Source organism: Sceloporus occidentalis, unplaced genomic scaffold (assembly GCF_023333645.1).
Source record: "Sceloporus occidentalis isolate IW3139 unplaced genomic scaffold, rSceOcc1.0.p SCAF_1, whole genome shotgun sequence".
Classification (NCBI taxonomy): Eukaryota; Metazoa; Chordata; class Lepidosauria; order Squamata; family Phrynosomatidae; genus Sceloporus; species Sceloporus occidentalis.
The window spans coordinates 177,183,989-177,211,404 of NW_028316981.1; the positions used below are offsets into that span (position 1 = coordinate 177,183,989).

At 44.1% G+C, this 27,416-nt stretch overlaps 1 protein-coding gene across 2 annotated transcripts in view; it reads right to left on the minus strand.

Annotated features, from left to right (window-relative positions):
- SYN1 (synapsin I) overlaps nt 1–12,502 on the minus strand; it is a 123,534-nt gene extending 111,032 nt beyond the window's left edge. Inside the window, exon 1 of one of the 2 annotated variants that reach the window (XM_089483269.1) lies at nt 11,922–12,502. In XM_089483269.1, the coding sequence (XP_089339395.1) occupies nt 11,922–12,334 (413 nt within the window). In that variant the 5' untranslated portion in view covers nt 12,335–12,502. The remainder of the gene's footprint in view (nt 1–11,921) is intronic. The other variant, XM_089483261.1, reaches the window with a different exon arrangement.
- Nucleotides 12,503–27,416: the final 14,914 nt, after the last annotated feature.

Below are 27,416 nucleotides of genomic sequence, written 5' to 3' on the forward strand. Positions count from 1 at the left end.
AATAACTTTTGTTGGCTTAAGAGCCAATGTTCATTTTAAACAAAATGATGGGAATTTGAAAATGTGTTGCTCCATCTTAGGCCAGCCCAACAGAGCAGGCGATTTGAGGGCACAAGAAGTTACCATGCAGCATTGTGTCTTCCCTTCTCAACCAGGGCTATGTCTGAACTGCACAGTTTTAGCAGCTTGATCCCACTTTAACTACTACAGCCCTGTCCAATGGAATCTGGGATCTACAGTTTGGAGAGGCACTTAGAATTCACAAGAATACTCCCCTGAATGACAACACTATAGCTCTGTAGAAGAAAATCCTAAATGCATTGTGAAATTACAAACCCCATGATTCCAAAGGATGGGGTCCGGGCAGTTAAAGTGGTATCAAACTGCTATAATTGTGCAATGGCGATATACTACAGGGATATTCTTGAGCCTTGCTCTCTCCCCTGCTTGACGTAAATGTCCCCTAAAAGGGAAACTCTCTTGGATTTTCATTTCACTGGCTCTACTGCATCAGTTAGCTTCAGTCCAACTGAGACATGAATGCAAGCGAATGTACTTAACATACAGCTGTGTTATGATTATTATACCCCTCTGTGATGCCAGTGGGGTGACTCTGAGTCACGCTTTCATAAGCCAGACAAAAGAGTTGCAGGGATCCTTGGGAGGAATAAACCATTCCTACAAGACAAAGGCCCTTTCTTAAGGCACACCTTAAGCAAAATGTGCATGTTCGTCCACCCAATTCAGCTGCAGCAAAGTGAGATACAGAGTGTGTGTGTGTGTGTGTATACACATACACATACATACATACATACATACTAAGAATGGAATCCTATTCTTTACTCTGTATTTCTTTAAAATATGTCTGTTCCACTTTTTGAGAAAAATCCTCGCCATTTTTAAAATATTCATTGACAGTATTAGAATTGATGCTGAGTCAGACACAAATCCCACCAGATCCAGCATGTTCTTTCCAACCCCCCCATAGGAGACAGCCATATGCTTCTCAGGACCTTAGAGGAAGAATTTTAATCAAATGTGGGCATTGTGTGGCCCCCAAACCAGCTGCTAAAGCTATTTTTGCAGCATCCCAGGCTCCCTCTTTCTGATCTCTATGGATGACTGTGAAGGCTGGGTGGTGAAAAACAGCTGATAGGAAGAGAATCAACTCATTTGAAATGTGGAGCTGGAGGAGAGTTCCATGGACTGCCAAAAAAGACAGATATCTGGGTCCTAGAACAAATCATGAACTCCTATAGACCCAGAAGACTAAACTGAGGCTGTTGTGCTTTGGACATATCATGAGAAGACATGGCTCACTGGAAAAGATGATAATGCTTGGCAAAGTGGAGGGCAGTAGGAAAGAAGGAGACAACACTACAGGTAGGAAAACTCAATCAAGGAAGCTACGGCTACTTTGAGTTTGCAGGACCTGCTGGACGGTTATTGGCCAGGGCTCTTGGAGGTCAGCCTGATGACAAATAATAACAAAAATAACAAGGAGATCCTTCTCTCCTGGTTGGTTAAGAAAAGACCCAATTGCACTTCCACGTCATTCTGAGCGCCTTATTTTAATGCCAGTGCAAGATGAGTTGGGTGCACCTTGTTTTTAAGCCCCCAAACCAATTGAGAAGCCAGAGGTGAACTTCTAGTCATGTCCAGTGTTGCTAGTAATGGTAAATGCAGCCTGAAGTGGATCCAGTCAAGGAGAATTTGGAAATAGTCCCAAGTCTCATCATAGTTGTCCTCCCTTGATGTAAAAGTAATGGCTCTCTGCTATTCCCTTTTACTATCCCCTTGAACACATGAAGATTTCATTTAGTTAGGCATGGGAATTGTGTAACCCTCCAGACATTATTGAACTTCATCTCCCAGCAGTGCTAATGGTGAGGGATACTGGGAGTTGCAGCTCAACAATATCTAGAAGGCACATCATTCCCTGCATTTAGCTTGTTTGTGTTAGTAGTCATGACTAGCACTTCATGGATCAGTCTTCCATGAACCTCCCTCGCCCATTCATTAAGGACTGTCTAAACCAAACACTTCCATTGTGTCCAAAGTTTAGAAAAGGTTTTGGGCTATAATTTCTGGAATCTGGGACTTGTTGGACTACAACCCCCAGAATCCCCTTACCTAGTGGGGAAATCTGGGAGTTGTGGTCCAAAGGAGTAATGTTTAGCTGCTCTGACTACATCCTGTGGCTTTGAATTCTTTAGATTAAGATAGTTTATAGGAGCTTTAAGTGACTAGCCAGCTGTGGTGTACTAGTTTATGGTGCTAGGACTAGGGAAACCTGGGTTCAAATCCCTACTCAGTCCTGAGGCTCACTAAAGAACTGAGGGCCAGTCACAATCTCTCAACCTAGCCTACCTGACAGCATTGTTGTGTGGACAAAAAAAAAAACTGTGAGGAAGACTATGCTTGCAGCCTTGAGCTCCTTGGGGAAAAGTCAGGATGATAATGATGGCAATCATAATAACTAGATAGATAGATAGATAGATAGATAGATAGATAGATAGATAGAGTTAGATGCAAATGAAGAACAGATGGCCAATTGGCCTACTATGACAATTTCAACCTTGGCAGCGTTTTCCTGGATTTGACATACTCATCCTGGCGAAATCACATCTTGCTAATTACAGAATATACTTGGCTCATGTATGTGTTTCTGTTCCTCTATCCAGCCTCCTGATCCCCAGACACAGAAGCCTCTCTTTCAGTAGAAAATGGCAGGTCCACAGTTTTGTGGGCCATCCTGTCCCAGTATTTGCATCCTCCAACCTCTAAGGAGCTGGCATCCCCATGCCAAGAAAGTCTGGATGGTGGCTGGCATATGATCCATGCGGCATGTGCTAGGGTGATGGAACTTTGGGGTTTATGCCAACCAGGAACAGAAGGAGCAGGGGTGGAACCAGAGAGAATGTGGGAAGGACTTACCACAGTGAGCGGAAAGGGAGAGATATCTGTGGGTAACAGCTTATCCTGCTCCCCCCAATATCTCACAAATAGTTGTTACTGTTGGGTGCCTTCAAGTGAACTCTGACTTATGGAGACCCTACCATAGGGTTTTCTTGGCAGGATTCATTCAGAAGAGGTTTTCCTCTGAAGCTGAGAGAGTGTGACTTCTCCAAGGTCACCAAGTTGGTTTCCATGCCTGAGCAAAGCTATGCACCTTAGTTCAACACTCAAACCACTACACCACATCACCTCTCATCAGAAATATTTGTAGAACTCTCTCTTCATTTTTAAAATAAATAAAAAATAGGACAAAAATAAATATTTGTAGAATTCAAAAATATAGCCATGTTAGTCTGTAGAATCAGTATGTAGAGAGATCTTGTAGTACCTTTATTAACCTTTATTATTATTAACCCTTATTTATATAGTGCTGTAAATTCAGTCTACTTAAAAGCATCTGAGAAAGTAGACTAAGGCCTACAAAAGCTGATGCTGCCAACATTCTTCCTTTCACATAGTCTCAAAGGTGCTAAGAGATCTCTCTACATACAGAAATATTTGGTTTTGTTGTGTACCTTCACATTGCTTCTGACTTATGACAACTGTAAACCATGAGAATCAACATGGTATAGTGATTTGAGCACCGGACCTGGTGTTAATACCTTTGCCTGAAGAAGAAGCCAATGGAGCTTCAAAAGCTTGCAACATGTATACTGTGCATTTTTGTTGGCCCCATAAAGCTATCATTGTTTTGTAGATTTCGGATGTTGCTTTATTTTGTTATATGAACAACATGACTGCCCTCCAGTTATGAAGTTTACTGTGTAGCCTTGCACAAATCATGATCCATCAGCCTACCCTGCCTTACAGGATTGTTGGAAGAATAAAAAATGTGGGGGGAGAGGAGTGTGTACACTGTTTGAGCTCCTGGAATGAAGGTGATATATAAATGTAAAGAATAAATAAGAGCATCCTAGCGGTGTAATGATTTGAGTGTTGGACTGTGACTCTGGAGACCAGGTTTCAATTCTCCACTTGGCTATGAAACCCACTGGGCAAGTCACATACTCTCAGCCTCAGGGGAAGGCAATGACAACCATGCTCTGAACAAATTTTGCCAAGCAACCCCATGATAGGTTCACCTTAGGGTTGCCATAAGTTGAAAATGACTTGAAGTCACACAACAACAACAACAATCTTTCTTTTAAGGTGATTTGAAGCAGAAAACTAAACTCTACTCCTGTATATGATTTAAAAGATGCAGTGCTTAGAATTACTCCCATCAAACTTAACTATGGAGGGATTGTGTGCTTTGTACAGGGCTCTGATTTTCTAACTCCACCACAGTCTGCAAAGGTAGAGAATGTGTGGTCTCTCCAATGTGATTTGGTTGAAGGTTTATGCCATGAATCCATTTGTTAAACTTTTAATTAAAGTGCCAAAGGATTCCTATTGTATTTGCTGCCTGAGACCAACATGGCAAAGTTTCTGTTAACACATTACAGTAAAACTGCAAAGCTGGTGGCAGGAACCCCAAACAGGATGAGGACAGTTTTTAGGCTGCATCTGCATCTGGGATTTGTAGTTTTGTGACATAGTCTTCTCTGTTAGAGGGCTCAGGTTGCGCTGCTGCCACAACAAACTACAAATCCCAGGATTCCATAGCATGGAGCTGTGGCACTTAAAGCGGTGTCAACTGCATTATCTCTGCAGTGCAGATGCATCCTTAGTTAAAATCCAACTTTTCTCCCAATAGGGGATCTAAGGCAGCTCACAACATGTATTAAAACAAAAGACAACTTTAAAAAAATTAGTCATCATTTAAACAAAAGTTACAAATAAGCTTTCTTATTAACAACAGCACTACTTTAAAACCATTTTAATAAAAATACAGCATAAACAGCCCCATTGACAGACCCTTCTGTAGAAAGTGTTTAATAACCAACAGCCTCTCTAAATAGAAAATGTATTTGCCTGCCAGTGGAAGGAAAGCAGAGCCAGCCTAGCCTCCTGTGGAGGGAGTTCCACAGGATACACTGGAGCATTTTATTGAACAGCCCACCTGTAAATAAATAATAATGCAATTGGCTGGCTAGCCTATTGCCTCTGGACTGGCCAGGACAGACAAAACCAGCAGAGAATTGGCCTTCCATATTTACATCATCAACAAAACCAAATCCTCTCTTGGTTCCCTGATTTCAAGAAACTCAGGCTAGAAACAAGATCTATTTCCAGAGATGGTTACCCTACTTTCATCAGACGTAGGATGCCAACAGATGAAGCTTTTTCATCCCCATCATCACATTCCTACTCTTGCATTCCCAGCAGAATTTCTGCCTCTCGTATAGCTGTTAAAGCAGAGGACTGCCAGAGAGAAAAGCTGCCAAACGTGGTTTCATCTGAAAGTCCTCTAGCCGAAATGATGGCCTCTCCCTTGCAGCTCTCTCCTGAAACCCCTGAGATTGCATTGGGAAGAAAATACTGTAGTAAGATTCTTTTGCTTACCACCAACTGGCATTCTTGCCTAGAGACATGAGACCCTTTCGCCCTGCACAGCTATAGCACTGTTTCCAATTTAACTGCCATGGCTACCTTCTGAGGAATGCTGAGAATCATAGGCTGGCGAGGCACTAGAGCTCTCTAGGTGAGAATTCCAAGTACCCTTCTAAACTGCATATCCCAGGATGCTATAGGATGGAGCCATGGTAGCTAAAGTGGAATCGTAGCCTGCCTCTACGCTGCAGAATTAATGCAGTTTGACACCGCTTTAACTGACATGACTCAATGCTATGGAATTTTGGGATTTCTGGTTTCGTGAGATATTTAGCCTTCTCTGTCAGAGCACTCTGGTGCCACAACTACAAATCCCAGGATTCCATAGGATGGAATAACAGTTAGGGAATATATAGAAACAGTTAGAGAGGTATAGAAATGTATTTGCTATTGCTATTGCTAGGTATGGTCCAGAAAAGTAACTTCACCATGCTCTGCTTAAATGAGAAAAATGGAGAAAGCTGTTCCTTAGTGAAAAGTCACTATAGGGCCTCACTGGAGCACCCAACAGCAGCCAGTTCAGTTTTAGAGATTTGTAGAATATCACTGTGGTGGTTTGAACATTAGACTATGACTCTGGAGACCAGGGTTCAACTCCGGCTCGGCCATATAAGCCTTGGTGACCTTGCACAAGTCACACTCTCTCAGCCTCAGAGGATGGCAATGGCAAACACTCTCTGAAGAAACTTGCCAAGAAAAGCGCATGTTAGGTTTACTTAGGGTCACCATACATTGGAAACAACTTGAAGGCAACAACAACAACAGAACATTAAACAACCTTACTTATATTTTCTCCAACCTCCCATCTTATCCTTTTAAATTTGGAGTTGCTTTTCTGCTGCTTTTAGTCAGCACATCTTCTTTTACCATTCTCAAGGGTCTGGAAATGAAAATACTGGTTTTTTAAAAATGCTGCTGGAGGTCTAATTTTCCCATTGAGCCCCTCGAGACACAAAATACGGGCACTGGCTCAGTCCATGATTGGCTGCCTGTTTATTACAGAGGTAATATGAAATATGAACAGTCTATAAAAATTATGAACAGGCAGCAACGCTTGTTCTAATGAGGTTGTGTCCGCTCTGGCCAGCGGCCTCTGGGATCATCCAAGGCCTCAGAGGTGGCAAGCCAGAGAGGGTCGACAGCTGCTGGAAAGGCCTGGTGGTTGTTGGGTGGTTGTTTTTTTACAGCAGAGCTTCTTTACTTGCCAGGAGATCAAACTCAATGTATAATTCAAAGGCCTTAAGTGCCTGAGAAGCCTTGACTGCACTTGGAAGATGCAGCCACCAGTGAGCAACTGGGACCTGAAGATGCTCATTAGAAGAGTCAGCTTTCAGCACAAGCTAAGAAAGCAGCAACTTAAGACAGTGGCAGGTTGGGAATCACGTGTCCTTCAAGAATTGCAATTCCCAGCATTCTTCACCATTGATTATGTTAGCTAGGACTGCTGGAGCCATTCCTATCACTGATTTAAGGCCTCAGATTTAAGATCAAAGATGGTGAGACCTTGAAGGTAAGGAATAACTTAGGGAGCTGGATTTGTTTAGGCTGGACAAGAGAAGATTGATGCCACACTGCAGAATTAATGCAGTTTGATGCTGCTTTAACTACCATGACTCAGTGCTATGGAATCCTTGTGGCACCCGAGCTCTCTGACAGAGAAGGCTAAATAGCTCAGAAACTTAAGCATCCAAGAATCCCATAGCATTGAGACATGATAGTTAAAGTGGTGCTAAACTGCATTAATTTCACAGTGTAGATGCAGCCTAAGGGATGACATGACAGCCACCTTTTAATATCTGCAGGAATGTCACATAGAAGATGGAGGTAGCTTGTTCTCTGCTGCTCCAGAGATTAGAATATGAACCAATGGATTCAAATTACAAGAAAAGAGATTCCACCTAAACATGCAGAGGAACCTTTTATACTGTAAGAGCTGTTCAAGGGTGGAATAGATTACCAAAGAAAGTGGCAGAGTCTCCATCTTTGGAGGTCTTTAAATTGAGGTTTTAAGGACATCTTTTGAGATACTTTTGGTTTTTGACTCGTACATGGCAGGAGGTTGGATAAGATGACCGTAGTATTCCCTTCCAACTCTAAGATTCTATGACTTTATGATTTTTTACATACTTGTTAGAAGAGTGCAATTTGGGGGGAAGAGTTCCTTTAAACTTAACTCAGTTTATGGCCTTGGAACATCATAATCCAGCTTCAGTTGTTAACACGAAACTGCCATATACTTGGCCTTAAAATACCTTTGTGTCAGTCCAATCCTCTATCCTACCCAGTATGCTGTTCCCAGCAGTGGTCAGTCCAAGATATTACAGGGGAGATCTAGAAAGCAGCGCACACTCATCCACTTCACACTTGCCTCTTTTTCCTTCATGGACATCTGTTCATTAGGAATGACAACAACTGGATGATGTATATGCCCATATTATCTCAGTACTGATTCACATACGCATTATTTCACTTGTGGCAAAATCATTAAGGACCATTATATTTGTCAGGAGACTTTGATGCAGCGGGAAGACTTGGGGATTCTCTGATATGTGTTGATCTTACAGCTACAGACTCTACCAACTCAGGTTGGTTTCTCCATATAAAACACACACACACAGAGTTGTATGAATTGACACTGTGTTACTAGCTGTCTACCACAAATTTGTTTAGCTCATTTTCTAATCCAGTTACACAGTGGGCCATAAACATATCCCGAGGTACTCAGCTGCAAAGCTCAATAGGAGTGCTGCTTTTTTGGTATAATCCCTTTTTTAAAAAAAACAAAAACCTCTCATTGTGTGTGTGTGTGCGCGTGCGCGCACACTTGCTTGTGTGTGTGTTGTCCTTTTCATCTGAAGGACAGGATCAAATACTGGACACAAGGGCTGATAGGCAAGCTGAGGTTTTGATCTTTTCAGACAGAGCTGGCTTTACCATCAGGCAGAGCGAAGCAGCTGCCTCAGGTAAGATGATGCTGAAAGAGTGGTAGGAGCTCTTTCTGAGGCCATTCCACTCCTCTAAGGGACAGATCTTGCTCTGTTTTGAACCCCTTAAACTAGCCTGCTGCCTTGAGGTGTTGTAGAAAATCCTCTCCTGTTGCCAGGGTTGAAGTAAGACTTAACTGTCGATACAATTAGCTTCTGTGTTTTGCATGGAGAGGGTGTCATCTTGTTTTGCCTCAGGCAGCCAAATGTCTTGGGCTGGCCCTGCTTTTTGTGTCATCCAAGTGTGGTTATCAAAATATCTTTAAATTCCTCACACTCCCTCATTTCTCATTTCCTTTCGCTACCGTTATTAAAAAAAAAAAGAATCAAAGACAGAGAAGACAGCAGACACCTCACTCAGGAGAGACAGAATTGATTGGTTTGATCGATTCGATTTAGCTACCTGCCAGGACATGCATCTATTCCCAATGGGGCCCAAGTTTAGAATTTTAGCTTTATGACCAGTCTTAAAATGTCAAGGGAACTGCATCCTCCAACCAGTAAATCTCAGTCCTCTTGCAGAGAGGCCATATGTCTTTTTATTGGATTCTGGGCAACTGGAGGACAAAATGTCAGTGAATTTGCAGGCCAGAGTGGCCCCATTTCTATGGGAAGGGAAGATACATAGCAAAGGCATTCAGAAAACTGAGGAGAAAGAAACAAATGAGAGTGGGAAAGTAGGGTTCAGAGCCAACCACAAAGATAACCCAAATGGTTGAGACAACTGGAGGCATATTGGGGCAAGGAGATGATTGCTCACAAATATGGAGTTGCGAGGAGATCAATAAGAATTCAGTGCTTATTTAGGGAGTCACAGATTCCTGGTATATTGTGCAGTCCTGGCTTTTAGCTCTTCTTCATCCCCATCCTATTTGAAGGAAGAATATGAATGATTGTACTGTGTGTCTGTGTGTCTGCGTGTGTCTGTTGTGCCTTCAAGTCATTTCCAACTTATGGTGACCCTACAGCAGACCTATCATGGGGGTTTCTTGGCAAAATCTCTTCAAGGGAGGTTTGCCGTTGCCTTCCCCTTAGGCTGAGAGAGTGGGACTTGCCCACGGTCACTCAGTGGGTTTAATGACAGAGCTGGGAATTGAACAGAGCCCTGCAAAATGAACAGAGATATTCCCCTTTGCCTTGTTATTCATGAAGGGAAGAGGAGAGAGAGAGAGCATCACTCCTTTTGCTCACATCCTCAGCCTCCTATTTAATAACTCAAAACTAAGGAACTGGTAAAACCACCTCTGGATATTCCTTGGCTAAGAAAATCATATGAAATTCATGGGGTCACCATAAGTCAACAGGTGACTTGAAGACACATACGCACGCACACATCCCATCGCTGAACTGGAAAGAAGAGAGAGAGGCCAGCCAACCTGATAGGTCTCCTGAGAGGACAGTGGTATTTTTACTTCTCAGTCTACCACTGGTTTGAGCTGCAGTACAAAGGGCAGCCTTGCTGTAAGCCCTTGGAAATATCCTTCTAAAAGGGAAAGAAGCATTCCAAAGGCCCTGGAATCAGCCCTTCTGCAGCTACAATGTCCGTTGTTATTTCCCTGGAGAATACCTCCCATTACCCTTGGATCTCTGTCCTACAACAGTGCATTTTTGCCTCTTTGCAATAAACCGGCAGACAGTGTCCTTGCATCATCCCAGCTAGAAGAGACCTACAGAATCAACTGTCAGATGGCAATACCTAGGTAAATCCCATTGATTCCATGGGTCTGCTTACGCTGGGAACCAACAGTGTCCTTGAGCTGAGCTTAAGCTTTCATTTATAGGATGTGTGTGTGTGTGTGTGTGTGTGTGTGGTGTTGTTAACTGCTTTGGGATGCTGCAGACGAAAAGTGGTCCTGAAACCATTCCAACAAGCAAACAAAATAAATAAATAACCTCTCTGCAAAACAATGGAAAATCACCTGATGGGCCATCATTGCCAGTTTGGGGCACTGTCTCTCTCTGTTTTGCAAACACACACAGAGAGAGACACACACACATATAGAAAACCCCCAAGGTGCAACAGAAAAAAAAAATAAAGTAAAAACTGAGATGCCAATGATCTGTCTTGTGGATGCATTGGCTCAGACGGAGAAATGGATTTCAGGGCAGAAACACAGCTGGGTACAGATGATGTGAAGAGATGGTGAAGTCCTTCCTCCTAATGAAACCAGGAGGAAGGAAAGCAATTAATCATAGTGGTAAAAACAGGAAAAGAAAGAGAGAAGGAGAGAAAGGGAGGGAGGGAGAGGGAGAGGGAGCTGGCTTATCCATTATGACAAAAGGACAACACTGAGCACTGATGTAAGCCCCGATGGATTAGCGCTAAAGAACGCTGCTGTTTACATCACAGATGCAGATAGTCAGGGAAAGCTGCGACTGAACATTAAAACAATTTGTCATCATCGTCATCATCATACATTCAAATTTGGGAGAAAAGCTACAACTTGCTGCTCATGCCATAAAACTGACCAAGGCTTCAAAGGAAAGGAAAGGAAAGCACTGCTGTTAGTAATAACACTGGCATTCCTGGGGAGGGGAGGTTGGATGGCACCCTTGTGTCTAGTACAAATAAATAACCTCAGCAAGGGAGGGTTGAGGAATGAATGGATTAGCAGAAATGGATGGGTAGAGGGATGGAAGGATGGATAAAGGGAGGGAGGGAGGGAGGGAGGGAAAGGGAAGGAGGGAAGGTTGGTTTGAGGGATGAATGGATGTGTACAAATGGATGGACAGAATGGATAACTGGATGAAAAGAAAGAAAGGGAGGAAAGATTGAGGGGTGAATGGATTTGGACAAATAGAGGGAAGGGAGAAGGAAAGGTTGAGAGTAGGATGGATTAGCACAAATGGATGGAAGGATGGATAAATGGATAAAAAAGGAAGGAAGGAAGGAAGGAAGGAAGGAAGGAAGGCTTGAGGGAGGAATGGACTTGGACAAATGGGAAAGAAGGAGGGGAAAGGAACAAATGAAGGGAGTGAAGGAAAGGAGGAAGGATGGATGGAAGGAGGGAGGGAGGGAGGGAGGGAAGGAAGGGAAAGGGGAGAGAGAGAGGGATAAGGAAGGAGGGAGGAAAGGAAGGTGAGAAGGGGGGAAAGGGGAGGGAAGGAGAAGGAAAGAGAGGAAGGAGGGAAGGGAAATGGGAGGGAGTCGGAAGGAAGGAGGGAGGGAGGGAGAGGGAGGGAGAAGGAAGGAAGGAAAGAAGGCAGATGAGAAGGGAGGGGAGAGGGAGGAGGGAGGGAAGAAAGAAGGAAGGAAGGAAGGAAGGAAGGAAGGAAGGAAGGAAGGAAGGAAGGGTGGATGGATGGATGGATGGATGGATGGATGGATGGATGGATGGATGGATGGCTGCTAGAAGGGAGGGAAGGGGTGTCTGGGCGTGGAGGCAGTCCCTCTCCCTGTCTGTCCGGTGCCCATGGTCCGCTTACCATTCGGTGCCGGGCTCGTCGACCACCAGGAGGACCTTGCCCTTCCCGGAGCCCCCGGAGCCCCCTCCTCCGCCTCCGACCTGTTCGCTGAAGGTGGCGGCGGCGGCGGCGGTGGTCTGCTTGACGGCGTTGGAGAGGGAGGAGAAGAAGCCCCCGGCGCCCCCGCTGCTACTGCCGCCTGGTCCGGGGCTGGGGGCCGCCGGGGCGGGGGCCGGGGCGGTGGCGGGGGCGGTGGCGGGGCTCCTGTCGTGGGCGGGGGAGAGGCCCCCCGGGGGGGCTCCGGCGGCGGAGGGGGAGGTGGCGGAGGGGGGCGGGGGCGGGGGCGGCTGGGGCCGCTGGAGGTCGGTCATGTACCCGTTGGGCAGGTTGGCCATGAAGTTGGAGTCCGAGAGGCGCCGGCGGAGGTAGTTCATCCTGGCGGCCGAGAGGGGCTGGCTGGCTCTCTCTGTGTAGCTCTATCGGTCCCTAATCTCGCCTTCCTGGGGCCCGAGCACTCCCACCCCAAGCGCCTCCTGCCAACTCCCGGAGCCTTCTTCTGCGCTGCTCAGGCGGAGGCTGAGGCTGAGGATGGCCAGCCTCCAGCCCCGCCCAGATGACGAGCCCCTCTCTCGGGGGGCCTCTCCCGCCCCCTCCCCCTCGCCCCCCTCCCCGGCTGCAATGGTAGCTCCCTCCCCTCTGCAAAGCAAGCCAGGGAGAGACCACGGGACAAAGGGGACAGGGGGGCTGCTCAGCATCTCTCGACCCTAGCTTCCCTCTCTGGGCAGGAGCCAATGGTACGGCCCGGTACCCAGCAGCAGGGATGCAGGCAGGGAAGCAGCAGCAGCAGCAGCAGCAGCAGCAGGAGGATGCTGGGGATGCTGTCTTCTCCCCTGCAGCTCAGGCTCAGTGGGGCCAAGGCCCAGAATTCTGGTGTTCTTAATAATAATAGCAACAACAACAACAACAACAACAACAATAATGTTGCTTTAATATTGCATTAAAAACACTTAAGTAAGAACATAATATTATCTATGAAGGAGACACCTGCATGTTAACTCGGTTTCTTATACAGTACATCACATCCCTTGTCTGTCTATTATATATACAATTCCATAATCTCTCACCCTTAATTGTTTTATATAATATGATCTATGAGGGAGATATACCTGTATCTTAACTCAGTTTCTTATACATCACATCCCTTGTCTGTCTATTATACATAGAGTTCCAGAATCTCTCATCCTTAATTGATTTATTTTTGATCAGGGTTTTCGTTTTAGCGATTACTCTCACTCCAGCTCCACACTTTTGCCACTTCTCCCCCATTTCTTTTCAAATTGTTGGGTTAACTTTCCTGAAATAAACATATAGAATCAATCCATAACTGCAAAGTCATTGAGTTTTACTCTCCGTTCCTCTAAGGTTAATATTGGATGAGTTTTCAGCTACCTTGCATACACCATCCGTGTGGCAGTTATCATATATAAAATGAGACTTCTTTTCTCTCAACTCAGTTTAGCTTCAGTCACAGAACACTGGTGTCTTGACGCCATGAAGCGGATTGGAAAGCCATTCCAGAGCCGGTCCCTGTTTTAGGAGAAACGTTGGCTCAAATGCACACTTTGGTCAGAGGAGCTGAAAATGAGAAGAAGATTCCTTCTGGAGACTGCCACCGGAAGAGTACTATGCCTGGCTTTGACTTCTTCCTCTTCAGGCTTCCCATGAGCCAAGAGGAGGAAGAAGAGGAGTAAGAAGAAGATACAGAAAGATGGTTCGAATCATAGTCTCGTAGAATAAAAAGGGACTCCCCAGGGCCATCCAGTCCCACCCCATTCTGCCACACGGGAATACACCAGGGCCCCATTCCCTGTTTTCAAACCAATCTGAATTGGTTTAAATAGCCATTGTTTGCACCAAATTTCTGGCGCGGTTTCATAGAATCATATAGAATCCTAGAGTTGGAAGAGCCCTCAAGGGCCATCCAGTCCAGCCCCATTCTGTCATGCAGGAACACAGAATCAAAGCACCCCCAACATATGGCCATCCAGCCTCTGTTTAAAGACCTCTAAGGAAGGTGACTCCACTATAATCTCAGAGGAAGGAGTGTGTTCTGTTGGGATATAGTGTCCCAAGGAAAATGCACAATGTGGGTTTTACTAGTAACCAGGCATTAAAGTGTTACTGTGAGCCATAATGATTAGGCATTTAAACAGGAAGTGACATCAAGAGATAGTCAACAAGTGCTGTAAAGTACTGTAGAATGCTGCCAGTCTGAAAAGTCCCTCAGGAGGGTGGCTGGATCCTTTGTGACCCCAGAGTAGGGTTGCCATAGCTGAGGACCTCCAAACCGGGACAAATGTAGGACAAGGTTTAAAAATGTAGGAACTTTTTTTTTAATTTCCTGGCCAGGAAATTAAAAAAAAAAGGTCCTACATTTTAAACCTTGTCCTCCTCTTCCTTCCCGGCTTGGGAGGAAGCCTCAGCCTGCTCCCAGGCCGGGAAGGAGCGTGGGGGCCGCCTGTCATTGCGGCGATCGCCGCAGTGGGAAGCGGCCTCCTCCTTCTCCCCAGCTTGGGAGGAAGCCTCGGCCTGCTCCCAGGCCGGGAAGGAGGCGGGGGCCGCTCCTCATCGCGGCGATCGCCATGGTGGGAAGCGGCCTCCTCCTCCTCCCCGGCTTGGGAGGAAGTCTCAGAGCTGCTTCCAGGGCCTCACTGGGGCCTGGGAGACAGCGTCTCCCAAGCCCCAGAGAGGCCTTGGAGGACTCCGCGATCGCGTCCCGGGGGCGTCCCGGGGGCGGGACCAAACCGGGGCGGGACCGTGCAGACCTGCCCCAAACCAGGAAAGTCCCGCCCCCAGGCGGGATATGGCAAGCCTACCCCGGAGGGAGAGGCAAGGCCTAGTAGGCCTCACAGAGCCTTGGCTAGAGTAGTGACTAGCATTTCACCTCAGATAGGGTTGTTCCTAGTGTGGATGGTGGATGGTGTCCATGTATATATTGTTGTACACAGTGGAACTTCTTCTAAGAATAAAACCCTCATCTGAGAGAAGATTACAGGGTCTCTTTGCTCATTGAGAAAGAGACAGGTGTTTCTTCAGCTCACCAGCTGCTGACTACACTCATGAAGGTTAGGGTTGCCATAAGTCAGGACCTCCAAACCGGGACAAATGTAGGGCAAATGTAGGACAACCTTTTCAAATATAGGGCACATTTTATAAAAATGGAGGACATGCAGAAAAAATTGATGCTTTTTAAAAATGTTAATATAAATGCATGTTTCTTAGGCATGATCAAAATGGAGGACATTTGGGCATTATTCCTACTCAGATGGCAGAAATGGACTTCCTTTTCTGCCCAAACCACCCCCCTCCATTCCAAAACACACACAACAGCACATTTGGGCACTTCCTGTGGCTTTACTTAACATGGCCTCTTGCATAGTTCAGAGGCTTATTCCATAATCAAACCCCTTGAGTTTAACACTTAGCATGGTTTAACATGGCTATGCATATTGAACATGTCAAGGTGGTTTCACAAGAAGTGGATTTGCCGTTTCAGGTTTCTTGCACCAACTCTACTTCTCAGAAGTGTGTACTTAGTCAAGGGACTTTGATTTTTTTTCACTGCACATGAGTTTGTAAAAATCAGAGCAGCTAACATTGGCCATGCCTGAGAGGCTTGCTGGTATCAATATCACCATCACCATCACCATCATCACCATCATTGTCACAACAAGGGAGACTTGTTAGCATTAAAAGCACAAAAAATACACCAAAACCACACTTTGGAAGGTGACACTCTCTCAACTTCAGAAGCTGACTCAAATCACATCATCACCACACTATCCTTGTCGAAGCAAGGGACAATTGTTAGCATTAAAAGCATCAAAAATACACAGAAAAGGCACTTTAAAATGCACTTTAAAAATACAGTTTAAAAATACAGCTTAAAAATGCACTTTAAAAATACAGTTTAAAAAATACAGCTTAAAAATGCACTTTAAAAATACAGCTTTAAAATGCACTTTAAAATACAGTTTAAAAAATACACCTTAAAAATGCACTTTAAAAATACAGCTTTAAAATGCACTTTAAAATATAGTTTAAAAATACAGCTTAAAATGTACTTTAAAAATACAGCTTAAAAATACAGCTTAAAATGCACTTTAAAAATACAGTTTAAAAATACAGCTTAAAATGCACTTTAAAAATACAGTTTAAAAATACAGCTTAAAAATGCACTTTAAAAATACAGTTTAAAAATACAGCTTAAAATGCACTTTAAAAATACAGTTTAAAAATACAGCTTAAAATGCACTTTAAAAATACAGTTTAAAAATACAGCTTAAAATGCACTTTAAAAATACAGTTTAAAAATACAGCTTAAAATGCACTTTAAAAATACAGTTTAAAAAACACATACAGTACTTCCTCCTTCTCCTTCTCCTTCTCTTCCTCTTCATCCTCCTCCTCCTCCTCCTCCTCCCTGGCACCAAAAAAGGGCAAAGGAAATGGCCCTTTCCTTTCCCCTCTGGCTGCAGCCCAGCCCAACAGAGGAGGAACTCCTCCTCCTGAGTCTGGCTGGCCAATGGGGGCAGACTGGGGCTGGAACAGCCCCGCCCCCTGCCAGCCCTCACAGGCTCAGGCCTGGAGAACCCAGCCTGAGGAGGAGGAAGTCCTCCTCATTAGCCCTGCGTGCAGCTCTGCAAGGGCCAGCAAAGGCAACCTCATCCACCCGGGACAAGGAGGAAACCGTGCAGGGACGCCCCCTAGTGGTCAAAACCCGGGATTGTCCCGCCCCCAGCCGGCTTATGGCAACCCTAATGAAGGTGGAAAATCTGGGGCCAAGCGTTGACATGTTGCCTCATACGCTGCACAACATCAAAAGCGTTTTAACATATCCAACTGTCAAACAGCCCTTATGTCAGGAAGTTCCTCCTAATGTTGAGGTGGAATCTCTTTTCCTGGAGCTTGCATCCATTGCTCTGGATCCACGGCATTCCTCACTTCTTTTGAAATGAATCAATTCACCACACATGTGAATGCACTGTTTGATTCAGTTCCTGTGGCACGGCCACCCCTGTGAGCCGACTCCATGTTGAATTGATCCACTACTGAATGTGAATGTGAAGATGATTAAATTGAAATGGGTAGGTTCAATCAGGGCTTGAATAGTGCGAACATCTATTCAGCACTAAATTGCTTCATCAATTCAACTCGACTCAATAAATGGTTTATTTAGAAGTGTGAATGAGGCCAAAAAAAAGCACCCCTGACAGATGGCCCTCCAGCCTCTGTTTAAAAAACCTCCAAGGGTAGAGACGCCACCATTTTCCATTGAGGGAGTGTGTTCCACTGTCAAACAGCCCTTACTGTCAGGGAGTTCTTCCTAATGTTGAGCTGGAATCTCTTTTCCTGTAGTTTGCATCCATTGCTCCATGTCCTAGTCTCTGGAGCAGCAGAAAACAAGCTTGTTCAACAACAAGCTGCGTGTTGTTGTTGTTATTCTTATTTTATTACCTACCTCTCCCCCTGGATCAAAACAGGGAACAACAGCATATAAACAATGCACCACATCAGTTCAAATACAGATAAATTAAAACATGTGACAGTTTAGAAGGACAAATAAGACATACACCTTCGAAAACAATCCTCATTTAAAATTCATCATTTACAGTTGATAGTTTAAAAATCATCTGGATAAGCCTTCCGGAAGAGACTGGTCTCCAATGCTGTTTTCAATTCAGGCAATGTATTCAGCCGGTGAATCACTTCTGGCAGGTCATTCCACAACCGAGGGGTGGCTGAGGAAAAAGGCCTCTGGCTGACTGGTTGGCAAAGAAACTGGGATCATGAGACAAGACAGCAAAACTGGGTCTGCATTCAAAGACATAGCCATGTTAGTCTGGAAAATCAGTATGCAAAGGGATCTTGTAGCATCTTTGAGACTAACTTAAAAGAGAGAAGTTAGTAGCACAAGCTTTCATAGACTTGAGCTTACTTCCCATGCATCAGAGAAAGGTAGACTCAAGTCTACAAAAGCTCATGCTACCAATTTCTCTCTTTTAGTTAGTCTCATAGCTCTGCATCGTGAATGACATTTTACCTATCAATACAACGAGAGTAAGTGAATGCCATATATCCAAAGATCATGTACACAAGTGAGGAGAGGAAAACATTTATGTGTCTATTGTCTATTGTTTATTTACTTATTTAAGGTGCTTTACAGAGAAGCATAAAAATAAGGAATGAAAGCAGGAAGGAAGAAAAGTGCCTTCCAGGTGCTGGACTGCAGTTCCCATCATCCTTCCTGTTGACTATTCTGACTACAGCTGATAAGAGCTGCAGTCCAATGATTGCTGGAAGGCCATAAGCTGCCTCTTCATAGTTTAAACCTATAGTCTTATAGCCTAAACTTGTAGTCTAAAACTGTGTCACTTTGACCTGAGGTCCACCCAATAGGATTTGCCATGCAGCAAATCAACTGTGGCTTTCCAGACTGGGGCCATGCAGCAAAATAGATGCATGAACTGCATACTCTTCACATGAACAACTGCACATTTTGTTCATCTCATAGATTGGAAGTCTTTCTGTGTGTATGCATATCTGCACACATGCAAACTTATTCAGTATATCAACATGTAACACATGCATTCATGCTCTTTGTTAGAAACATGAGTGCTTGGAGTGAACAGTAAACTAGTGAAAGTTGTAGCAGTGGAAAGGAGGAATTAGGATTCATCATTGGCTCTTTCCTGTAAATTGTTTGCTGTTGTGCCTTCAAGTCATTTCTGACTTATGGTGACGCTAAAAGTGAACCTATCATGGGGTTTTCTTTGCCATTTTCTTCAGAGGGGGCTTGCCATTGCCATCCTCTGAGGCTGAGAGAAAGTGGCTCAGGGTCATCCAGTGTGTCTAAATGGCCAAGCCAGGATAAACTCTGATCTCTAGTCTTAGTTGCTCAGTGCTCACATCTCTACACCAGTCTGGCTTCCAAATAATACATTGTTGTTGTTGTGTGCCTCCAAGTCACCCTAGCACAGGGTTTTCTCAGCACGTTTCTTCAAAGGGGGTTTGCAATTGCCATCCTATGAGGCTGAGAGAGTGTGTCTTGCCCAAGGTCACCTAGTGGATTTCTGTGGCTGAGCCAGGTAAATACAGATGAGAAAGTACAGTCACCCCTCCTTTCTCGCGGACTTGAGATCTGCACTCTTCAGTATTCACGGAGAGGCGCATGCCCCATGTGCACTTGTGGACACGAGCCCCATTTAAGCCTATGGGGCTTGAATATCTGCAAGTCTCTGTCTTTGCGGGGTGGGGGTGGGGGTCTGAAATGAATCCCCTGTGAAAATGGAAGGCCAACTGTATAAGCAAGTGGACACTGAACTACAAGCAAGCACACTCTGTGAACATGAGAGATTGTGTTTATTAAATTTATGGCACAAACGTTAAGGCAGATATCTCAAATTACCATCCTCATGACTCATGGTAAATCATCTATTTACCGCAAGTCATAAGAATGGTAAATTAAGATGTCAGCCTCTATTTCCACACCTTGGATTCAATAAACACAACCTCACATGTTTGTAAGTATCCTAACTCTTCTATTTTCTTATACTTAATGGTTTTTAAAAATGAAACTTGGTTTTATTCATTTACTCATTATCTTTTGATAGCTACTGCATTACATAAGTAGCAACGAAAAGGTAACGTCATAGTTGTTCCACAATATTTGGCACTTATAGTAGGGCAGAAGAAAACCAATTAGGAACTACTAGTAAATCTGTGAAGGATATTGTCTAGTTTAATAAGAGCTTCTCACTCCCACTTATTTAACAGTAGCAACACTTAAAAGATATTAGTGGTCAATTTTAATGTCCTAGCACTCATTGTGAGAGTCCTCATAGCTGCGTCCTCAAAAATAGTCCAAACAATGTGGGCAACTATGTTGATCCATCTGTCTATATATGTTCATGTAAAGATGTTGTGTATATCTTTTGTAAAAACCAAGTATCTTTTCAAGATAAAGCCCCCTCAAAATACTGTGCAAAATACTGTTGAAGGGTAGCTTGCAACATTATATTAACCTACCCCATAGGGATGTATGAAAATAAAAATGGGTGGGGAGGAGAGGACGTTTTTTCTCCTTGGAGAAAAGATGGGATATAAGTGTGATAATAAATAATACATGGAATAATAAATCATTGGTTTGATCAAGTCAGCAAATGCTTTGGTGATGGATGCACTGTCCATAGTGCTGAAAAGGTTGGTGCCTTTGTCCATGGTGCTGATTAAATGTGACCTGCATCTCTAGCCAGCTCCTCCTAGTCCTCAACCCATCGACTGGAGAAACAGCTTGACATGCATACCCTTTTGACTCCTTCCCCCAAACAGACAGGTAACTAGGCCATAACTTTGCTCCAAACAGAGCTCATAATCATGAACCATTTAAAATCTGTTGTGATCTAGTGGTTGGAGTGTTAGGCTAGGAGACTCGGAGGCCAGAGTTTCAATCCCTGCTCAGCTATCAAAACCATCTGGGTGACCTTAGACAAGCCACACTCTCTCAGCCTCAGAGGAGGGCACTGGTAAACCCCCTCTGAACAAAATTCTGCCAAAAAAAACACAACCCTGATACGTTTGCCTTAGGGTCACCATAAATCATAAAATGGCTCGAAAACACACAACAACAACAAAGTGAACCAGAATAAAGCTGGTGTTCCTTGCAAAGTCAGAAGGATAGGTCCAAGGAAACAGGCCCTAGTGGATTTGTTCCTCATTGTATCATGTTTTGCCTCTGCAACTTTATGACCTTAAAATCTTTACTTCTGGGATATGAAAGAAAAGAGGAGGATTAATTACTTTGATCCCTGCTTGGAAATTATTAGAGAATTTTTTTTTACCTACAGTAAAAATGACCAGGATTCATATCTGAATGTTTTGGTGTTGTTCAAAATACTTCTTTCCCCAGCCTGAAAAACACCCCAAAATTATAGTGATGATTGTGATGTATGCTAAAGATCAGCATAAGACCATGCATGTATCTGTATCCCATCATTATGACTCATATTTCATTTTCAACATTTGCTGGAATTCACTTAAGCTCTGAGACATCAAATAGAAATTAAACCCCTAGGTGCTGAATATTCTGTGCCAAAATAATCCAGGGGAAGAATTATGTCTTATTCATTCTTAACCCTGCCCCCATTACTAAATGAGCAGCCTGAGCACCAAGGGTGAGCAATTTGCTTCCCTCAGCTTGATCTCAAGCAGCCCATGGCCTAATTTCAAAAGTCTCCTCCTAGGGATCAGTTCAGAAGACTGGCAAGAGCAATCTGTCCCTTTCAGCAGCCCACTGGGAGGATAAGAAGAGGGAGAAGGGAAAGACAGAAAAGGAGAGGAAGAAATTGCAGAAAGAGAGCAAAATAGTGTGTGTGGGGATGGGGGGTGAAAGAAGCAGGAGAGGATGGCAGAAGAGAAAAAATTATATGGAGTAATAGATTTGAAATATGGTGCTGGGGAAGAGCTATGTAGATAGTGTGGACTGCTACACACACACACACACACACACACACACACACACACACGGCTCCTAAATTAAATCAAGCCTGAATCCTTCCTAGAAGCCAAGATGACTAAACTAAGACTGTCATACTTTGGACATATCATGAAAAGACATGACTTGCTAGAAAAGACAATAATGCTTGGTAAAGTAAAAGGTAGTCAGAAAAGATGAAACCTGTGTTCCACACGGATGGACTCAATCAAGGAAGCCATGGCTGCCCTGATCTGCAAGACCTGACCAGGGCTGTTGAAGGTAGGATGACTTGGTGGTCTCTCATTCATAGAATCACCATAAATCGAAATTGATGGCAGTTAACAACAACATGAAACAGACAAAGAGGGGTAAAGGACATGGTGGAAAGACATAGAACAAAAAGGGTGTGATGAAAGCAGAAAGGAGGCAGAATGGGAGAGAGAGAGAGACTAAAAAGAGGTGGCAGAAGCAGGCAATAGAAGGTGATACATTGAAAGGGAATAGCAAAGAGAGAAGAGGAAGGGTGGCAGAAAGAGGGAGAGTAAAAAGGCATGGCAGAATGTGAAAGAGAGGAAAGAAGATGGCAGAAAGTGTGTGACAAGTGGGTGGCAGGGAAAGGAGGAGAGAGCGAAGGGAATAGTAGAAAGAGAGGGAGAAAAATGGTGACAGAAACCAAGAGGAAGAGAGAAGGGATGGCTGAAAGAGTGGGGAATGGGCAGCAGAGGGAGAGGGATTGAGAAAGGGAATTAGAGAGTGGGAATGGCAGAAAGAGGGAGGGAGAGATGTCAAAAACAGGGCTGAAAAGGAAGCAACAAAAAGAGAGAAACAAGGTGGCTGCACACTTTTGGTTCTGGCCCTGCTTGCCACTGAAATGCACTTTTTAATAGATTATCCACAGCAGAATGTCTCTCTCAATTAAACAAATTGTTCTCTGCCCTGGCTATAGACCTACCTCAAAGTACTATAGAAGTTTCCGTCTTTTTGAACCAAAGGACTATATTCCAGTCTGTGCTATTCACAAACCCAGTCCAATCATGGATCAGTGTGTTTCTCTTCTGGAATGGCTTGAAAAAGTGATGGCAACAGCCGAAACAGCAGTGGCGGTGGCAAAATGAGCATCATTCTGTTTTACAAGGAACCAATCAGGTTCCTTGCAATGAATTTCTCATAGAATATTATACCCTTTTTTTCTTTCTTTACTTTTCCTTTTATTAAAACCATGAAAAGCCCAGACCTTAAAGCGTCTAAACCTGCTGCAGTTTTTCATCTAAAAGAAAGTAGATGTTGACAGTAAATTTCGCTGCATCGCCCACAGGCCCCTGTGGGAATTGTCCCTTGTTCTCTGGTTGTTTCCTCCCTCCCAGCTAAGTGCTGTAATTGCACGTCTCCATTCCAGACCTGCCAGGGGTTCTTTAGGTGTTAATAACACACTTGGCTGGTTGTGTGTCTGCTGGGCCTGGCGATATTTTAAATTACACATCGTCATGCTGTGACAGTCTCAGCGAAAAATTCTGTTGCTTTGAGAAAGTGTGGTGGGCTGGGGAATCCATGTATTTTAAGAGTCTGGGTCTGTGTGTAGAAACTGTCCTGTTCATACTTCCACACAAGGGAAGATAATGAAGGTACATCTATGCATCTTTGGCTGCAACACAGAAGTCCCAGATGACGTTCGGCATGCAGAACAGAGTCAGGGAACAAACAAGTCACATACCGCATTTGTGGTATTTATTTATATCCCTGGTCATTAATCTTCTGCCAATGGAAAGATTTATACCCAGCAGATCTTTATCTCTGTTGTGTCTTTAGTGTTATTAATTGCTGTCAAGTTGACTTCAACGTATGGCAACCCCATGAATGAGATATCTGCAAGTCACCCTGGCACTGACAGCCTTGCTCAAGTCTTGCAGACTCAGGGCTGTGGCTTCCTTCACTGAATCCATCCATCTAGAATGCAGTATTCCTCTTTTCCTACTGCTTTCCACCTTACCAAGCATTATTTCCTCTTCTAGTGAGTCATGTCTTCTCATGATGTATCCAGTCTCAGTTTAGTTATCTCAGCTTCTAGGAACAGTTCAGGCTTGATTTCCACAGGCAGACAAAACTGGATCATTTGCCAGTTTCAGCAGATTTACCAGAAAATGACTTTTACAATCAAATGAATGCCAACATAGTGCTGTGGTCTGAGTATTGGACTATGACTCTGAAGGCAAGGGTTCAAATTTCCACTCAGCGATGGGAACCCCACTGGGTGATCTTGAGTAAGTCACACTCTCTCAGTTTCAAGATAGAAAACCTCATGATAGGGATACATTAGAATTGCCATAAGCACAGACAACTTGAAAGCACACAGCAATATACACGCATGCGCGCACATGCATGCATATACATAAACATATATACACATTTACTCATTTATTTCTTGACTCTGAGTCTGTTATTGCCTTTGCTAGTTTGTGTGCGGAGTAGTATATTTCTGGACTCCTTGGTATCATGGCATCTGTTTTAATGGCTTCTTTGTCTTTTATTGCATTTATTGTTAGCTGCCTTGGGCATTCCATGCAGAAAAGGATGATATATAACCTTCAATAACCTGGAACTAAATTCATTTTGGCATACCCTTCTCCCTCAGATTTAGGGGACGTGGGCAACACAGCTGCTTGAGACTATTGTGAAGGATGCTGCAGTGAGGATGGCAAGGAGAGTGGAGAGGATTTTCTGCTCAGGCATCACCATGACAACCACACTGAAAGTACCCTAGAAATCCTATTCTCTCGCCTAGGCCAATCCTGTCCTTTCCTGGCAGTAGGAGGGAGAATGGGTGTTTATTAAGGCAAGAGAAAAAGAGCAGCAGCTACAAAGAGGCTCTTGGCTCCATCACCAAGAGGATGGGCAGTAGGGGTGAAACTGGGAGGTGAGAGGGCAAATTCCCACACTATTCCATTATCCACAGTGCCTAGTTTAGCTAGCGTGGGCCACTAGATGTCACTGCCGCCCTAATTTTGTTCCACTGGCAAGGAATAAAGGGAAGAAAGAATCAGAATCACAGAATCTTAGAGCTGGAAGGGATCACCAGGGACACCTAGTCCAACTCCCCTGCTGTGCTGGAATACATAACTAAAGCATGTCTGAAATATGCCCATCCAACCTGTGTTTAAAGACCTCCAAAGATGGAGAGTCCACCTTCTCCAAAGGTAATGTATTCCACTGTCGAACAGCTCTCATAGTAGGGGGGAAAAGTCTTCTCCCCAATATTTATTGAAATATTTAACCCATTTGAATCTATTGATTCATGTTCTGATCTCTGGAACACCAAAAAGCAAACTCGATCCATCTTCTACATGACCTCTTTTCAGATCTAAAGAGGGCCGTCGTGTCACCTCGCCGTCTTCTCTTCTCCAAGCTAAACATACCCAGTCCCCTAAGTCAGAAGGCTTGCTTTCCAGACCATTGATCATCTTAGTCACACAACTCTGGACACATTCTACCTTGTTGGTATCCCTCCTGAACTGCAGTGCCCAGAAATGGACACAGTGCCATTTTAAAAGGTTATAATACAAAATACGCGCCTCACTATCTCCTTTCATCTTTCCCCAGGTTCCCCAGAAAGACAAATGTTGATACTTCAAATGTATGTGTTTTTCAATTGCACACAGGTGCCTTCTTGGCTTTGATATTTTACGCAGTGTTATCAGTATGCTGACAACACCCAAATCTATTTCTCTATGTCTCCGACTGCTGCAGTGACTAAGGATGGCATCTCTCTCCTGGATGCCTGCCTAGAGTCGGTAATGGGCTGGATGAAAGAAAACAAACTCAAATTGAATCCAGAAAAAACGGAGGTACTAGCAATAGGATCCTCAGATCTGGGGAAGGAAATTTGTCAACCCGTCCTGGATCTGGTCACACTGCCCCTAAAGGATGAAGTGCGTAGTTTGGGAGTACTGCTGGATCCGTCTCTACAGTTGTCATCTCAAGTAGATGAAACGGTCAGGAGTGCTTGGTACCAACTTCAGGTGATATGCCAACTGTGTCCCTACCTGGACCAAAAGGACCTTTAAGCAGTGGTACATGTTCTGGTAATCTCTCGTCTTGATTTCTATAATGTGCTCTACATGGGGCTACCTCTGTACCAAGTTCGGAAGCTTCAATTGGTTCAAAATGCAGCAGCCAGATTGGTCACCGGAACACCTAGGTCTGACCATATAACACCAGTACTAAAATCTCTTCACTAGCTGCCGATTACCTTCCGGGGCAGTACAAAGTGTTGGTCATTACCTTTAAAGCCCTTCATGGCTTTGGCCTGAGTTACCTGAGGGAATGCCTCTCCCTACACAATCCACCCTGCACTCTCAGAACAACCGGGAAGCAACTATTGGAATATGCTAAGACCAGGTTAATAACAACTTCCCACAGAGCATTTACTGCTGTAGCCCCCAAGCTGTGGAATGACTTGACGGAGGAGATCTGTCTTATTACCACCGTAGATGCCTTTAAGAAGGCACTTAAGACGGATCTCTTCCGGCAGGCCTATCCACCCAATCTGTTATAAGAGAGTTAGAAATACTCCATCTCTATTTGTAATGATATGTATTTTAATACATATAATGGTATATTGTTTTATTGGGTGTATTTTATATGACATTGTAGTTTTAATCTTGTAATTGTAGTTTTTACTGTTGTAATCCCACCTCGATCTGCAGACAGAAATCAAGCAGATGCTGTTCTTCCAAACCCATCGGTACTGCAAGATATAAACAGTTTTTTGTTGAGTTGCAAAAGAGATTATTGAGAGGTGACATAATAACTAGCTTTATATGCCTGAAGAAATTCCATATAGAAGATGGGGCAAGCTTGTTTTCTTCTATGCCAGAGAAGTTGGAGCAGACCTGTTTTTTGCTATGCCAGAGAAGATGGAGCAAGCTTGTGCCATGACACAAGCCAAGGGATTTACACTGCAAGAGAAGAGATTGCACTTAAAACATTACAAAGAACTTCCTGATGGTAAGAGCTGGTCAACAGGGGAATAGACTACCTTGGAGGGTGGTGGACTTCTCCTTCATTGGAGTCTTTAAACAGAGCTTGGATGGCCATCTCTCAGTAGTACTTTAGCTGTGAAATTTCTGCATGGCAGGGCCTTGGACAAGATGGTCCTCGAGGTCCTTTTCAACCTTTTCTGTTACACCACTGTCAAAGACATTGTAATACAAAAGCGATAGAAAGGGACAGGGGCATCCTTACCTGCTGTATTTGCCGTATTTGTTACTAGAAACGAGGTGGTGTTTCTCAAAACAGTTCCCAAATTCTGTCTCCAACTTCTGCTTTCTTTCCCCAGTTGTCTTTCCCTCCTTCACTCATTCAAGAGCCCTGCGATGTGCTGCAGTTAGGCCTAGAAAAATGGGAGTACCCATTCTTCTTGTTTTTATGTGCCTTCGAGTCAAGTCCAAATTATAGCAACACTATCACAGACTTTTCTTGGCAAGATTTGTTCAAAGGGAGTTTGCTATTGCCTTCCGCTTTGGTGCAGAGAGTGATATTTGCTCAAGGCCACCCAGAGGGTTTCCATGGCTGAGTGGGAATTCAAACATCGTCTCCCTAGTCCAACACTCAAACCACTATACCACGCTGGTTGTTCAGAGACAAAGAGTTAGAAGTGTTCTCAATCTGCCTGATAAACTCTAATCATCATGAATGAGTCCTTGCTCAGCCATGGAAACCTACTGGGTGACTTTGGGCAAGTCACATTCTCTCAGCCCCAAAGGAAGGCAATGGTAAAAACCCTCTGAGCCCTTGTCCAACACTTAAATCACTATACCACCCTGACTCTCTCTCTCTTACTTAGTATAGGGGGACATGGGTAGCCATTAATCATGGCAGATGCATAAAACTTGAGCAGGACAAGATCTCAGCTCTTACCAGTTATTGGAATGAATTTCACCTGACTTTCAAGATCAAAAATACCTCTCTAATGCAAAGAACTAAAA